General features: G+C 47.5%; 1 protein-coding gene across 1 annotated transcript in view; it reads right to left on the bottom strand.

The window, feature by feature from the left end:
* Positions 1 to 158: 158 nt before the first annotated feature.
* The window catches only part of HOMER2 (homer scaffold protein 2), a 98,893-nt gene continuing 84,726 nt past the window's right edge, over positions 159 to 14,325 (bottom strand). The window contains exons 5-9 of the mRNA XM_030814938.1: positions 10,231 to 10,337; positions 5,801 to 5,957; positions 3,296 to 3,406; positions 2,304 to 2,384; positions 159 to 1,073 (exon numbers count right to left, since the gene is read on the bottom strand). Of these exons, the coding sequence (XP_030670798.1) occupies positions 885 to 1,073; positions 2,304 to 2,384; positions 3,296 to 3,406; positions 5,801 to 5,957; positions 10,231 to 10,337 (645 nt within the window). The 3' untranslated portion in view covers positions 159 to 884. The remainder of the gene's footprint in view (positions 1,074 to 2,303; positions 2,385 to 3,295; positions 3,407 to 5,800; positions 5,958 to 10,230; positions 10,338 to 14,325) is intronic.

The following is a 14,325-nucleotide window of genomic DNA, read 5'->3' as shown; positions in this document are numbered from 1 at the left end:
TCTCCCTCCCTGCCCCAGGGCCACCCGAGCCCCAGCTTGGGTTTGACCGGACAGTGGCATTCATGTCTGATAACTACCCAGCACAGCAAAGATGGTGCATCATTCGATAGGGTCCCAGCTCTGCTGTGGGATTTGATTAAAACACTAAATTCTGTGTACACATTTAATTGAACAAATATTTATTAAGCACCTACTTTGTGCCAGACGTTGTGCTAGGCACCCTCACTGTGTGCTGTTCCCACAGCACAATCATCTGCTCAGAAATTAAAACCAAGAAAAGGAACACTGTTGCAACCATACAAACTGGGGGGCAGGGGGGCAGTATCGTGGATGCAGGCAACTCCCGGGCCAGAAAATGCACCCACCAGAAGCTTGTTTTCCATCTCAGTAAGTTTCCACTAAACAGTTGTTTTAAAGCCTCTCAATGTTGACAGAGAGGAGTGTTGTTCTCTCTGTGCCCCCCGGGGCTGGTGCCTGGTGGACATTCAAATACTCTGAATGTTATTTGATAAAAGGAGCCTGATGGCTTGGTGTAAAGAATATCAATATTTGGATTAGAAAATGCGTGTTTTCAGTTCATATGGTTGCAACAGCCCTTATGAAAGATATAAACATCCCTGCCCTGACTGCATAAATGTTGAAGGTAGACCTAGTTCTGGATTCCTGAGTCAGAATCTTCCAGTTGTCCACAACCTCACAAGGCCAGAGAAGCGAGAGGAGATTTCTATTCTGGAAAGGAGTGAGTGGACGGCACAACTGGTTTGGAAACACGACAAACTGCGCCTGCGTTTACAGAAGCAATGCACACAGAAGAATGTCCTAGAGCTATCTGGTCTCGCACACACGCTTGGGACTCACGGGCGGGGCCTGGGCCTCAGCCAGCCCTAGTTATCGGTGCCCAGCTTGGAGAGGCCTCGGCGGAAGTCATGCAGGTCGTCAATCTTCCCGTCCAGCACCTCCAGGAAGCTCTTCAACTCCACCTTCAGGTGGCGCTGTCGGTATTTGCTCTCCTCTATGTCTGTCTTTAAGGAACGCACTTTGTCTTCCAGGTTTTGATTGTCTCTCTCTGCCGCCTGGCAAAGCAAAAGGGAGAAGGGTCTGGAAAACTGAGTGACGAGAGTCGTCCTTCAAAACCTGCTACAGCTGAACCAACCATTCTCCATCCAACCTGAGGGCCTCGGCCAGGGCTTAAGCTGCCTAGAGACATGCTACCCCAGCACAGAAGCCTGTGACAAGACATCAGAAGGGAAGCAGCAGGCACTTCAGTGACCTCCTGCTTTCCTGCCTGCTCTCGCACAGAGGGACCAACACCCGGCCTGAAAACCCAAGACCCAACAAAGCAGGCAGAACGCAGAGTCCTGCCTGAGGGAGACCTCACACGGGGCCCAGCAGGGAAAGTCTGAAATCCCCGTCTGCGTGGCTAGCAGAGATCACATTTCAGTTCCATCCTAAGAGACAGAACAGATGGGAGAGTGGCTCGTTCCCCTGGTCCCACAGAGAGGCGTGGCCTCCTCAGCCCCAGGCCAGCCTCTGGCCCTCGGAGAGGAAGGACTGGCCATGCCAATGACTCAGGGACAGCCAGTCTGTGCACCCTCTGATGCTGTTACCATGGAGATGTTCTGTGGCGCTGGGCCCCACAAGCCTACAGAGGCACATCTAGGTAAATCACAAGCAGGTTCCCAAAGACAGGACAGCTGTGAGTCCTTAAATGAGCCATAAGCCTTGAACTCTTCATATCAAATAAGAGCTTTATGTTGAGGGAATAAACGGAGACTTTTCTGAACATGTGCACAGGAACCAGTTACCAATTCCAGGGTCATGTAACTGCATGAAGCGCCATGTGTGTATCAGAGGACCTGTAGGGAAGAGGCCCTCCGAGGTGGAGGAAGCCCTGAAAATCCTCATTTTAGTGATCAGAAATCTGAGGATACGGAGGGAGGCCTGCCGGCACTGGCAGGGGAGTGGCTGAGGTGGCCCCACACCCTGACCCTGGGCTCTCAGGCCACCCACCCTGCTCCTCACCCCCACCAGGGTTCTGCGAGGAAACAGTCGTCTACACTGTGGTGATGCACAGGAACCTTCATAGAACTGGAAAAACCAAAAGACAAACGCTGCTGAGTCTGCCCCGAGGGCAGGGGTGGATGCGGTGCCATCTGGCATGCAGTTACCGCCAGCTTTTTGTGAACAGAAAATCTCTCCTTCAGCATTCTCAGTGTGAAAGTGATAGGAAGCAGGAAAATGAGTACCATGACATTTGTGCCTTCTCGTCTGAGCCAGGACGGCTGTGCCTCCCACCCACGTACCTCTAGCTTCTCAGAGACATATTCGCACTCTGACATGAGCTGAGGTATGATTTCACTTTGTTTTCGGAGATCTTTCAGCTCCTACGTGAAAGAAATTTGAGATAGAACGTGAAAGCAAGTCAGATAAAATATATTCTTGAAAATCACCAACGTGTGCACGCTCGTGGAAGCAGCTTTGGGAACCTGTCCTGTTTGCATAGACAGTGATAGTGACCACGCGAATACTTCATCTCAGGGAATTTCAAGGGCGAAGTGTGTCACACGCCTTGTCACACACACCACACATCACAAGGCAGATGTTTTTCCGATTTCTGTTTTACAAGTGGAGGAAGTGAGACCTAGAGAGTTTGGTAACATGCGCACGGCCTCCAACATGTGTGCACTTAACTGTCTGCCCCCTAGAAAATAAATGACTGTAGGCCAGGCATGGTGGCGGCAAGTGCAGGTGGCTGGCACCGGGAGCTGGGCTGAGGTGTGGTGGGCACATGTGTGTGGTGCTCTCATGGCATGTGTCTACAGTCCCAGCTACACAGGAGGCTGAGGTGGGCGGAATGCTTCAGCCCAGTTCAAGACCAGCCTGGGGAACATAGTGAGACTCCATCTTAAATAAAATAAATACATTTTAAATTTTTTTTAAAAAGAAAATAAGTGGTTACATCATGGGTCTCTAGTGGCATTAATTTGGCAGCAAAACAGCAAAACTCAACTTCTGAGGACAGACAACAAACGCATCTCAGTGTCTTGTGAAATGTTGAACTCCCTTGTGGATCTGCACAACCAGCTATAGAATAGGGGTAACAGGGAGGCGGCAGAGGTCATGGGGAGGCCTTTGCTCCAGCCTGTCTGCACCTTGCTGTGGCTCCCAGCTCTCTCTCCATGCTGCTATCCAGGCAGCTGCCAGGGCCAGTCATAGGCCCCAAGACACCTGCTGTGTGCCACCCCGCAAGGCCAAGAGGACGCCAAGGGGCCCTGCTCGGAGCACCATTACTCACTGTCTCCTTTTCTCGGAGCTCTGCCTCCAGCTCCTCAATCCTCCTCTTCAGCTGCGTGTTCTTCTCCTTCTCTCTGTTGATCTCACTGCATTGTTCTTCCAGCTCATCAATCTTCAATATACACCACACAGGAAAGCAGGGATGCCAGCTTACGTTAGTCATTAAGCAAGAGATCACCACAGCTACGCTTCTATTTTCCTTTAAAATAAATCCTAAACTAATCCACTTACAAGTTTTTCTTTGTGGCTATGAACAAACCCCATGCAGCTCCATCATGGGGCTGCCTGCGCCGCTTGCATGGGACCTGCTTTGCACATGATGCCTTACAGAGGCATCTTACCAGCAGAGCCAAATAAGTAATAAAGCCTGCCTTCAAGATGCTCTGGGCTTCTGGTTTCCTCTCATGGCCGTGAAGAATAGATTCAGATTTGCTTTAAGGACCCATCACAAGCAAGGGCCAAGTGTTCCCTGAATTGACCTGCTTTTCCCCAGAATAATTGTTACACCACTGTAATCATGTCCTGCATTATTCTGTTTCATCTCAATGGTTTAAGCCAGCAGGGTAGAAAATCAAGCAACCTCATGGTACAGTGGCTGCCGAAAAGGGAAGCAATGACATTTCGAACATTATAAATCAAGGTGACCTTCCCCTGGGGATGCACGTGGAAGGGGCCTGGCCTGTGGGCCTCTTCCCCAAGGCTGAATGGCAAATCCCTACATCGCATATTTCCCTCCTTCCCAAGGCTGACCCCACAAAACAGTTACCTGTGTGGAACAGGGGTGCAAGGGACTGGTACTCTCACACTGCCATTGAATGCTGGGGGCCAAAATGTGTGTGCAGAGTGGACAGCAGTTGTGGACCCCACATGCAACACAAAAGCACTGTAGTGATGAAGTCCCCCGGAACAGGCAGCAGCAGTCCTTCATATGTAGGGCACCGAGGACACTTCCCAGAGGCAGCCTGCACCAAGCCTTGGGGTCCGAACTCCCAGCCCCTGCTGCTGCTGGAAACCACACCAACTTCCGCCTCCAACCCTGGGAGGCAAGCTTGTGACATGTCGACCCAGGGAGGTCGACACGCCTCCAAGGGGGCGAGTTGTGCATGATGCTCTTCCTCCACTCCCCCCGCACTGTTGCTGGCTATCAGACTGAGACCAAAGTGAGAAACTCAGCTCTTTTCTTGAAAATGCAAGACAGGGCAATCGATCCCTCTGGCAGGCAGATCTGCCAGGCCTCAGGTGGGAACGTGCAAAGTCAGCAACTGGCCTGGTGCCCAACCGTCAGCACCGAGATGAAAAAATGACACAAGACACTTTTATGTGGCATTAGCATGAAAGTAAGACAGTGTGACAGAGGGCTGGGATGCAGGGGCCCTCCAGGTTGGGCAGGGCAGGGCAGAAAAGGGGGTCAAGGGGGAGTGAACACCAATCTAAATGGGACCTGTCCCCCTAAAACCCTGCACTGACGGAGCATACTCCAAAGCCTATGTGTTTACAGTGGGAGGATTAACCACCATCAAAACAAGGTTAGCAGAGAAACCTCAAGGCCTCAATGGGGGGTCTCTGGCCACCCCAAAAGCACCTTATGAACTAGAGTGTGACTAATGACAGGGAAGGTTACAGGTGCATTTTCAAACAAATCAAAATGCCAGGATGTCAAGGTCAGAGAGTAGAGGGCGTACAACAGGTCAGCACCTGTCTACCCTCCTCACACCTCAAGCACCGTAATTCTTTTCTCAACTCCAAATTTACATGTTTAGAAACAATAATGTGAATGGAAGCAGGACTTCCAAGCAGGCGCAGCTCACCATCTCCCAAGTCTGTTTCTCACCTACCCTCTGGGTCCCCTTCCTCCACGGAGGGTCACTGAACCACAGAAATGCTGAGGCAGGGCACTCTGCGAGAGACAGGGCTGACACCTCCAGTTTGTCTTCTCCTCAGTAACAGGAATTATAAAACTTGGTTCAGAAAAGGTAACGAGTCTGGCCAGGCGCAGTGGTTCACACTTGTAATCCTGGCACTTTGGGAGGCTGAGGGGGGTGGATCACCTGAGGCCAGGAGTTTGAGACCAGCCTGGCCAACATGGTGAAACCCTGTCTCTACTAAAAATACAAAAATTAGCCAGGCATGGAGGCAGGCACCTCTAATCCCAGCTACCTGGGAGACTGAGGCAAGAGAATCACTTGAACCTGGGAGACAGGAGGCTACAGTGAGCTGAGATCGCGCCACTGCATTCCAGCCTGGGTGACAGAGTGAGACTCCATCTCAAAAAAAAAAGAAAGAAAATAAAACCAGAAAAGGTAATGAGTCAGTTATGTACGTGGTTAAATTCCTACTAAGAAAGGCAAGGAGGGGGAGGGACGTTCCCATGGGAGAGGCAGCAAGTCTTTCTCTGGCCATGGGGATAAGGGCAAAGTTGGGGGTGGAGAAAAAGGGTTGTGGGTGCCCCCATCTCCCACTGCCCACACCAGCTGGCCTCGGGGCTCACTGCACCCACTGCACCCACCTTGTTGCGGAGCCGGTCGTTCTCGTCGCGGCAGATGGAGAACTGCCTCTTCCACTGCTCCACACTGGCTGCCGACTCCTGCAGCGCTGTGGTCAGCCGGGCATTGCTCTCCCGAAGGGTCTGCAGCTCGATCTCCCATTTCTTCACGTTGGCTGCGCTGCAGGACGGGGATGGGCGATGACGACAGGGTGGGTGCTGTCCCGTCTGGCTGTGCCTCCGCCTGCCTGGGGAAGGGGACTCCGCCACCCCTCAGCACACCCCTGGGGGGGTCCACGCCCTCTCCCCACAGTGAGCTGGCAGGTGGGTCTGGCTGCCCTGATCCAGGGCCAGGAGGGACTGGCCCCTCTCTCTGGTGTGAACATGTCATCCTGTGGTCTATTTTCTTAAAGAATCACCTTAGAAGAGAACACAATTCTTGGGCCGGAAGCGGTGGCTCACGCCTGTAATCCTAACACTTTCGGAGGCCGAGGCGGGGTGGCTCACTAGGTCAAGAGATCGAGAACATCCTGGCCAACATGGTGAAAATCTGTCTCTACTAAAAATACAAAAAAATTAGCTGGGCATGGTGGCGGGCGCCTGTAGTCCCAGCTACTCAGGAGGCTGAGGCAGGAGAATCGCTTGAACCCAGTAGGTGGAGGTTGCAGTGAGCCAAGATCACACCACTGCACTCCAGCCTGGCAACAGAGCGAGACTCCATCTCAAAAAAAAAAAAAAAAAAAAAGAAAACAAAACACAATTCTTCATGAATGAAGAGACAAAGCAGCTAGGCATGAGGGCTGCAGGGCAGGCAAGGCCCACCCCCTCCTCCTTACTGGCTGCCCTGCTCCCTCTTGAAAGGAGTTTCATGGGTGGACCGGGTGACCTTCAAGAACTGTATGAAAGCCATGGACACCTCCAGGACGCTGGGTTTAAACAAGCAAGAAGCCAACAGCTTGGCTCAGGGCAATAATGGTCCCACTGTAACATGTGCCTCCTCAGAGCCTTTGAAGGAATCCAGATCTGAGGGCCTGGGGCTTGGAGACAGGAGACAGTGACTGGGAATCAGTGCCCTGGGGGCACAACAGGGGTTCTGGAGGGAGCCCTGGCTGGCCCATATTCCCCCCTGGGGTATGAGGAGACCAGGTATCTGAGGGACACCTCTGCTGTCACCACAAAGGCCTCATGTTTCATCTGATTCTACGTGCTTGGTGAGGAGGATGTTTAAAACAAAACCAAACTGGAATCAGGTTCCCCTCATTGTTCTCTTCTGACCCTCCTTCATGTCCCTGCTAGGGAGCCCACACATCTGTGGCGCTGAATGTGACTGGAGGTGACAGGGCAGAGCTGCACGTGACAAGCCCATGGGGAGGTTCCGCCTGGCTGAGAGTGCTCTTTCTAAAGGCTCTCCCTAATTTTTTAAGTAAATACAATGGGGTGTCCAAATAGATCTGTTATCTTTTATCCCACAACCTCGAGGACCTCGAGGACCTGGAAAATATGTACTTTCACTTTCAAACACCACTGACTGAAGAAATAATAAAATGTTCTTATCTGGTGAATTCTAGAGTTGATGACTGAGAATTTAAACTAATTTAGGGAAATAGCTTCCTGACCATTCTTGTAGTACCTCACTTGCTCATTAAACTCGGATTTGAAAACATTTATTTTTAGGGGTGAAACATTTTCACCCAGGCAGCCCACTGTGACTTAAACAACCAAAAATAACTCTCAGTTGGGTGTGGTGGCTCACACCTATAATCCCAGCACTTTGGGAGGCCAAGAAGGGAGGATAACTTGGTAAGCCCGGGAGTTTGAGACCAGCCTGGGCAATATAGCAAGACCTCATCTCTACAAAAATAAAAATAAAAATAAAAATCAGCCAGGTGTGGTAGCGTGCACCTGTAGTCCCAGCTACTTGGGAGGCTGAGGCAGGGGGATCACTTGTGCCCAGGAGTTCAAGGCTGTAGTAAGCTATGATCACACCACTGCACTACAGCTGGGGTCACAGAGACTCTGCCTCAAAAAATAAATAAATAAATAAATAAAGCTCTCACAACTGCCTGATGAGTAAGAAAAGAGACTGGTCACAGTTCTGTCCTTTGAAGTACCTGACAAAGAGTCACAGTCCAGAGGCAGGTGGTTGGATCTGAGGGTCACATGTGCTTTCTGGAATTCCTAGGTCAGATCACAGCTGGGACAGCTGAGTTGGAGAGGTGGGTGCCAACTCTGTGGCAGCTCTAGCTGTGGAAGGGAACAGGCTGCCTCTGGTAGGCTCCTGAAGAGACTGTGAGTGCAGCCTTGAGTGGAACACGGGCCGACTGAGGTGATGGAAAGTTTACTAGCCATGTGACCTTGGGCAAGGAGTCACTTTGTCACTTGGAATTCAGTTTCCTCATCTGTAAAATGGGGGGAATTTCAAAATGATGCTTCTCTTATGGACCGAATGCTTGAGACCTCCCTAAATTCATATGCTGAAACCCCACCCCTAATGTGATGGTCTTAGGAGGCTGGGGGTGGGGGGTGGCAGGTGTTGAGAGGTGACTAGGATTAGGTGAGGGCGTGAGGATGGAATCCTTATGAATGGGATCCAGGTCTTTACAAGAGTCCTCAGAGAGCTCACCTCCTCTCCCCACCTGTGAAGACACAGGGAGAAGACTGTGGTCTCTGAACCAGGAAGCAGGCCCTCACCAACACCAAATCTGCCAGTGCCTTAATCTTGGACTTTCTAGCCTCCAGAACTGTGAGAAATAAAGGTTTGTTGTTTAAGCCACCCAGTTCATGGTATTTTGTTATAGCAGCCTGAGCTAAAACAGCTTCTAAGATGATACAGCTTTTTTTTTTTTTTTTTTTTTTTTTTTTGAGATGGAGTCTTGCTCTGTCGACCAGGCTGGAGTGCAGTGGCGTGATCTTGGTTCACTGCAACCTCCGCCTCCCGGGTTCAAGTAATTCTCCTGCCTCAGCCTCCTGAGTAGCTGGGATTACAGGCATGTACCACTGTGCCCAGCTAATTTTTGTATTTTTAGTAGAGATGGGGTTTCACCATGTTGCCCAGGCTGGTCTCGAACTCCTGACCTCAAGTGATCCACCCACCTCAGCCTCCCAAAGCATTGGGATTACAGGCATGTACCACCACACCCGGCCAATACAGATCTTAAATGGGCAACTCTGAGGAGGGGGGCTTCTCGGTCTGAGGGAGACTGGGGAAAGCCTGCTGAACCTCTACCCCTGGCCAGCAGAAAGTGCTGGGTGTGCTTATGGCACCGCCCTACACCACGAAGCCCAGCCCAGCCTGTGGGGAATGCTCCACATTCTCAAGATACAAAATCATAAGCACCGCTCATCCAGTAAATTAAAATCTTACTGATATCATTATGGGGACTGTGTTACATTTATAGATCAATTTAGAAGAAACTGATACTTTTAAAATATCAAGGCTTTTTGCCACTTCCCAACAGAATGTCTATTTATTAAACAATTATTTTATAAACCTTGAAATCATTTTAAAGTTTGCTTCACATAGATCTTGTATATTTAAGTTTATTTCTATATAGTTTATGGTTCTAGTTCATATTGTAAAGGATCTCTTCTTCAAATATATATTCCACATGACTTTTTTATATATAGGTGACTGAGTTTTGTATGATTTCGTATTTTAATAGTTTATGTTTTCACATGCGTTTCTCAGATGTTCAAAATTCTTTTTTTTTTTTTTTTTGAGACAAGAGTCTCCCTCTGTCATCCAGGCTGGAGTGTGGTGGTGCAATCTCAGCTCACTGCAGCCTCTGCCACCTCCCAGGCTCAAGCAATCCTCCCAACTGAGCCTCCAGAGTAGCTGGGACTACAGGTAAACACCAACATAGCTGGCTAGTTTTTAAAATATTTTTTCTAGAGACAGGATTTCATCATGTTACCCAGGCTGGTCTCAAACTCCTAGGCTCAAGTGATCCGCCTGCCTTGGCCTCTCAAAGTGTTGGGATTACAGGCAGGAGCCACCATGCCTGGCCAAGAGTCAATGTTGTAGATAAATAAATGATAAATTTGGCTCCTCAAAAACAAAACAAAGCACAAGCACAGGGGTGCATCCACACACACACACACACACACCCGCTCTCCACACGTGTACACTCAATCACACACACTCTAACACACACACTCTGACACTACCACACTCACGCACATTCGCCCTCTCTCCACACACTTACATACTCACCATCTCTCTCACACATACACACTGTCTATTTCCCACACACACACAAATGGATGCTGATGTGGTTGGCCAGAGAAGGGCCATGAAGCCAGCTGGCCTTCCTTTCACCAGGAAACAAGAGTGGATGCTCCAAGCAGGTCCCAGTTTTCTCTCTCAATTTCCTGAAACCCTGTCCAGCAAGAAAGGCTTCTAGGGAAGTGCTGAAGGTGGAGAAAATAGGATCTGGACTTTAAAACAGCCTTACCTCTGTGTCAAGGCAATCTTCAGCTTGTCATTCTCAGACTTCAGGTGTGTGTTGGCTGGACCGGCGTGAGAGGCCTTTTCATCGTCCGTCCCATTGACACTGGATGCCTGAGTAGAAGATGGGGTTTCACACCCAGATTCCTGGCCAAAGTGAATTATCTTCACACATTATTGCTTGTCCGCACATTGGCAGCAAGTTAGGCATAATAAGAAACTATTTACGAGTGTGGACGAACCAACTCATCCAACCAGAATGTAGCAAAGACAAACAAGTTTTTTTTTTTTTAAATAAACAAAAAAGAAAACAAAACCTAACAAAGACTATCAAGACAAAGAAAAAGGCACTGAAGAGACCATGTGGAGTTCATAAAGTCTGTGTGCTTTACTGACAAGGGAACACCTGGGCCAGTGCTCAGAGCCTTTTTACTTATGCCTTATGGAGAAACCTACCAAACTTGGGAGACCTGGTCTCCTGAAATACCACAGGGCAGAAGCCACAAGGGAGGAGGGACTGTTAGAAACAAGGAATGAAAAAGCACATATTAGAAAAGAAGACAACTTAAATATCTTGGGGCTATGGAGAGTTAGATCAACACATTCATCAAAGAAACAAGAACCAGGTCCTGATGTTTCCCTTCCCCACTACTTAGTGTTGTTATGAATATGTTCAAGTGTTTCTGTAAGTCATACCACGTAGAGGTGAAATCTCATCTGGTGCTAGATAAGACCTTAGAAAGATCTTATTTAGCCTCAAATAAGCACATGGACAAAGGAAGAAACTAGAAGAGAATGGTGTATAAATCCAAGTTTCAATTTCTGAATTTCAAAAAAAAATGCCGTGAACAAAATTCAAATGAAACAAAAACCCGGGGGTGGGGAGGGGGTGGGAATATATGCAGCAGTACATATGAAAAACAAAATGTTGGCTGGGTGTGGTGGCTCATGCCTGTAATCCCAGCACTTTGGGAGGCTGAGGCAGGCAGATCACCTGAGGCCAGGAGTTTGACACCAGCCTGGCCAACATAGTGAAACCCTTTCTCTACTAAAAATACAAAAGTTAGCCAGGTGTGGTGGCATGCACCTGTAGTCACAGCTACTCGGGAGACTGAGGCAGGACCCGGGAGGCGGAGGTTGCAGTGAGCTGAGATTGTGCCACTGCACTCTAGCCTGGGCAACAAGAGGGAAACTCTATCTCAAAAGAAAAAAAAGAAAAAAAATGTTGATATCTTTCCTATATTGACAAGCTCTTAGAGTCCTCATCTTTTAGAGCTACATGCTGAAATATTTATGGATGAAATGAAACATCTGGGATTTGCTTTAAAATATGGGGGGGGGTGGAAAATGAGTAGGTGCATAGATTAAACAACTGGTTATAATTTTCTAGTTGTTAAAGCTGACCTATGGGTACAGGAAGGTCCATTATACAATTATGCCTAGATTTGCATATGTTCAAAATTTTTTGTGTTTAAAAATAAAGCCCTTGAAAATCAATACCATAAAAGATGAACACCTTAACTTAAAAAGGGGGTAGGTAATTGATATTTACAAAAGAAGAAAAGCATACAATCGATAAACATAAAAATATTTAATCTCACTAGTAAAGAAATACAAAATGAAGGCCAAGCGTGGTGGCTCACACCTGTAATCCCAGCACTTTGGGAGGCCAAGATAGGCAGATCACTTGAGGTCAAGAGTTCAAGACTAGCCTGGCCAATATGGTGAAACCCTGTCTCTACTAAAATTACAAAAATTGGACGCCTGTAATCCCAGCTAATGGGGAAGCTGAGGCAGGAGGATCCCTTGAACCTGGGTGGCAGAGGTTGCGGTGAGCCGAGATCACGCCACTGCACTCCAGCCTAGGTGAGACAGCGAGACTCTGTCTCAAAGATAGAAGATGAGAGAGAAAGAGAGAGAGAGAGAAAGGAAAGAAAGAAAGGAAAACAAAAGAAAAAGAAGAAAAGAGAAAAAAGAAAAGAAAGACTTTTCATCTGTCAAATTAACAAAGCTTTGCTGATGAGGGTGAGGGAAGAAAAAGCCTTATTCACTGCAGGTGGGAGTTAGAATGGTAAATTTCTGCAGGCTAAGTTTGTGGTATGCATCAAAAGCTTTAAGAACGTCCATACCTTTAACCCAATATCTCCATTTCAAGAAGTTATGCAGAAACCACCAAATGCACAAAGATATGCAAGAACATTCATCACAGTGTTATTTATATTAGTGAAAAATTAGAAATGTAGATGTCCCAAATTATAGGTTAACTGAATAAGCTGTGATACCAACACTAGAATGCTGTCCGGTCATTAAAACAGTTTTGAAAATGAATAATCATGACATAAAGTTAAAAGGTATAATATAAAATATATACTGGAAAACTATGTTAGAAAGATACACACCAAAACACTAACAAAATATCTTCAAGTGGTGAGAAGGTAGATGATTTTTATTTCCTTCTTTATAGTATGGTACATTTTTCCTTTATACAATAAACATGTATTGCATTTATAGTCACAAAACAGCCCCACATTAAGCGTTTTTGGATTTAGGCTGCTTAAATATCCAACTATTTTGAAAACTTAATCAAAGTGTTCATACTCTAAGAGATTCAGGAAACCAAGTAGTTGTGTGATTACTAATTTTAAAAAACATACAAGGGCCGGGTGCAGTGGCTCACGCCTGTAATCCCAGCACTATGGGAGGCCAAGGCAGGCAGATCACCTGACATCAGAAGTTTGAGATCAGCCTGGGCCAACATGTTGAAACCCCATCTCTACTAAAAATACAAAAAAATTAGCCGGGTGTGGTGGCACATGCTTGTAATCCCAGCTAGAGAGGCTGAGGCAGGAGAATCCCTTGAACTTGGAAGGCAGAGGTTGCAGTAAGCAGAGGTTGCAGCAAGCTGAGACTGCACCACTGCACTCCAGCCTGGGCAACAGATTGAGTCTCTGTCTTAAAAAAAAAAAAAAAAAAAAAACAGTTTTTCTCTTTTTTTTTTTTTTAATAGAGATGGGGTTTCGCCATATTCCTAGGCTGGTCTCGAACTCATGAGCTCAGGTGATCCACTGGCCTCGGCTTCCCAAAGTGCTGAGATTACAGGTGTGAGCCACTGTACCCAGCCTTAAAAAAATACATACAATAACCTCTATACCTGGGGAAGTATCAGGAAGGGTAAATACAGCTAAAGATTAGAAACAAAAAGTCATTCCTAAATAATACATACACATTAAATAACATCTTATTAGGTATACATGTATTTTTAAGGTTTAAAATACTTAGCTTATGCCTGTAGTCCCAGCTACCTGGGAGGCCAAGGCAGGAGGACTACTCGAGCCCAGGGGCAGCATAGCAAGACTCCGTCTCAAATAAATAAAACAAACTTTTGAGAGGGGGTAAATATTAAAACAAAATCTTATCTAGAGAAATTCAGATATTAAACTCAAAGATATCACTGTACTATGCGGTATTCTGAAAAAGATAGTATATTAGAAACTTTCTAGACCATGGACAATTTCAGATGCTGAATTTCACAGATCCTCAGAGATTAATCAAATAATGGTATCACTTAGATCATATTAAAGATTATTTAGAAAGATTCGGGAAAGTTCCTGTCTACCTGAAATCGAATTCACGTGCATTTCCATAGGTCCATGTGGGCATATTTTATATGATGAGGCCAGAACAAGGTATTGGGAAGATAACTCAAGGCAGACATAGGTTCTGCCTTTGTGAAACATCCTGAGCCACACCAAATCTCCCGTCCCAAGGGTCGGCCACAGCGCTGACAAACCCAAGGTCCCTCTCAGCATTCTCTCCCCTCCTTTCTGAGCACGGACATATTGGGCATACTCCCTCCTGGGGTTCAGCGATGCTGGAATTTCTCCCTCCCTGTCTTCTTTGCTGGCTCCCATTTCATAACTGGGCCTATTTCCCAGGACTCCAGCATCTGCCCTCCTCTCTCCACTGCTTCTTTGTGCACCAGAGGCTGCAGCTACTGCCCCGTGAGGCTGACGGTCAAGTTTAGACCATCGATCTTGACTGCTCAAGATGCCCAGGCCTCCTGGTTCTCTTCCTGCACGCTGTCCTCATTTACAACCCCCTC

The sequence above is a fragment of the Nomascus leucogenys genome, chromosome 6 (assembly GCF_006542625.1).
Source record: "Nomascus leucogenys isolate Asia chromosome 6, Asia_NLE_v1, whole genome shotgun sequence".
Lineage (NCBI taxonomy): Eukaryota > Metazoa > Chordata > Mammalia > Primates > Hylobatidae > Nomascus > Nomascus leucogenys.
The sequence above is the reverse complement of the archived record's forward strand: the minus strand, read 5'-3'. Positions and strand labels throughout refer to the sequence as shown.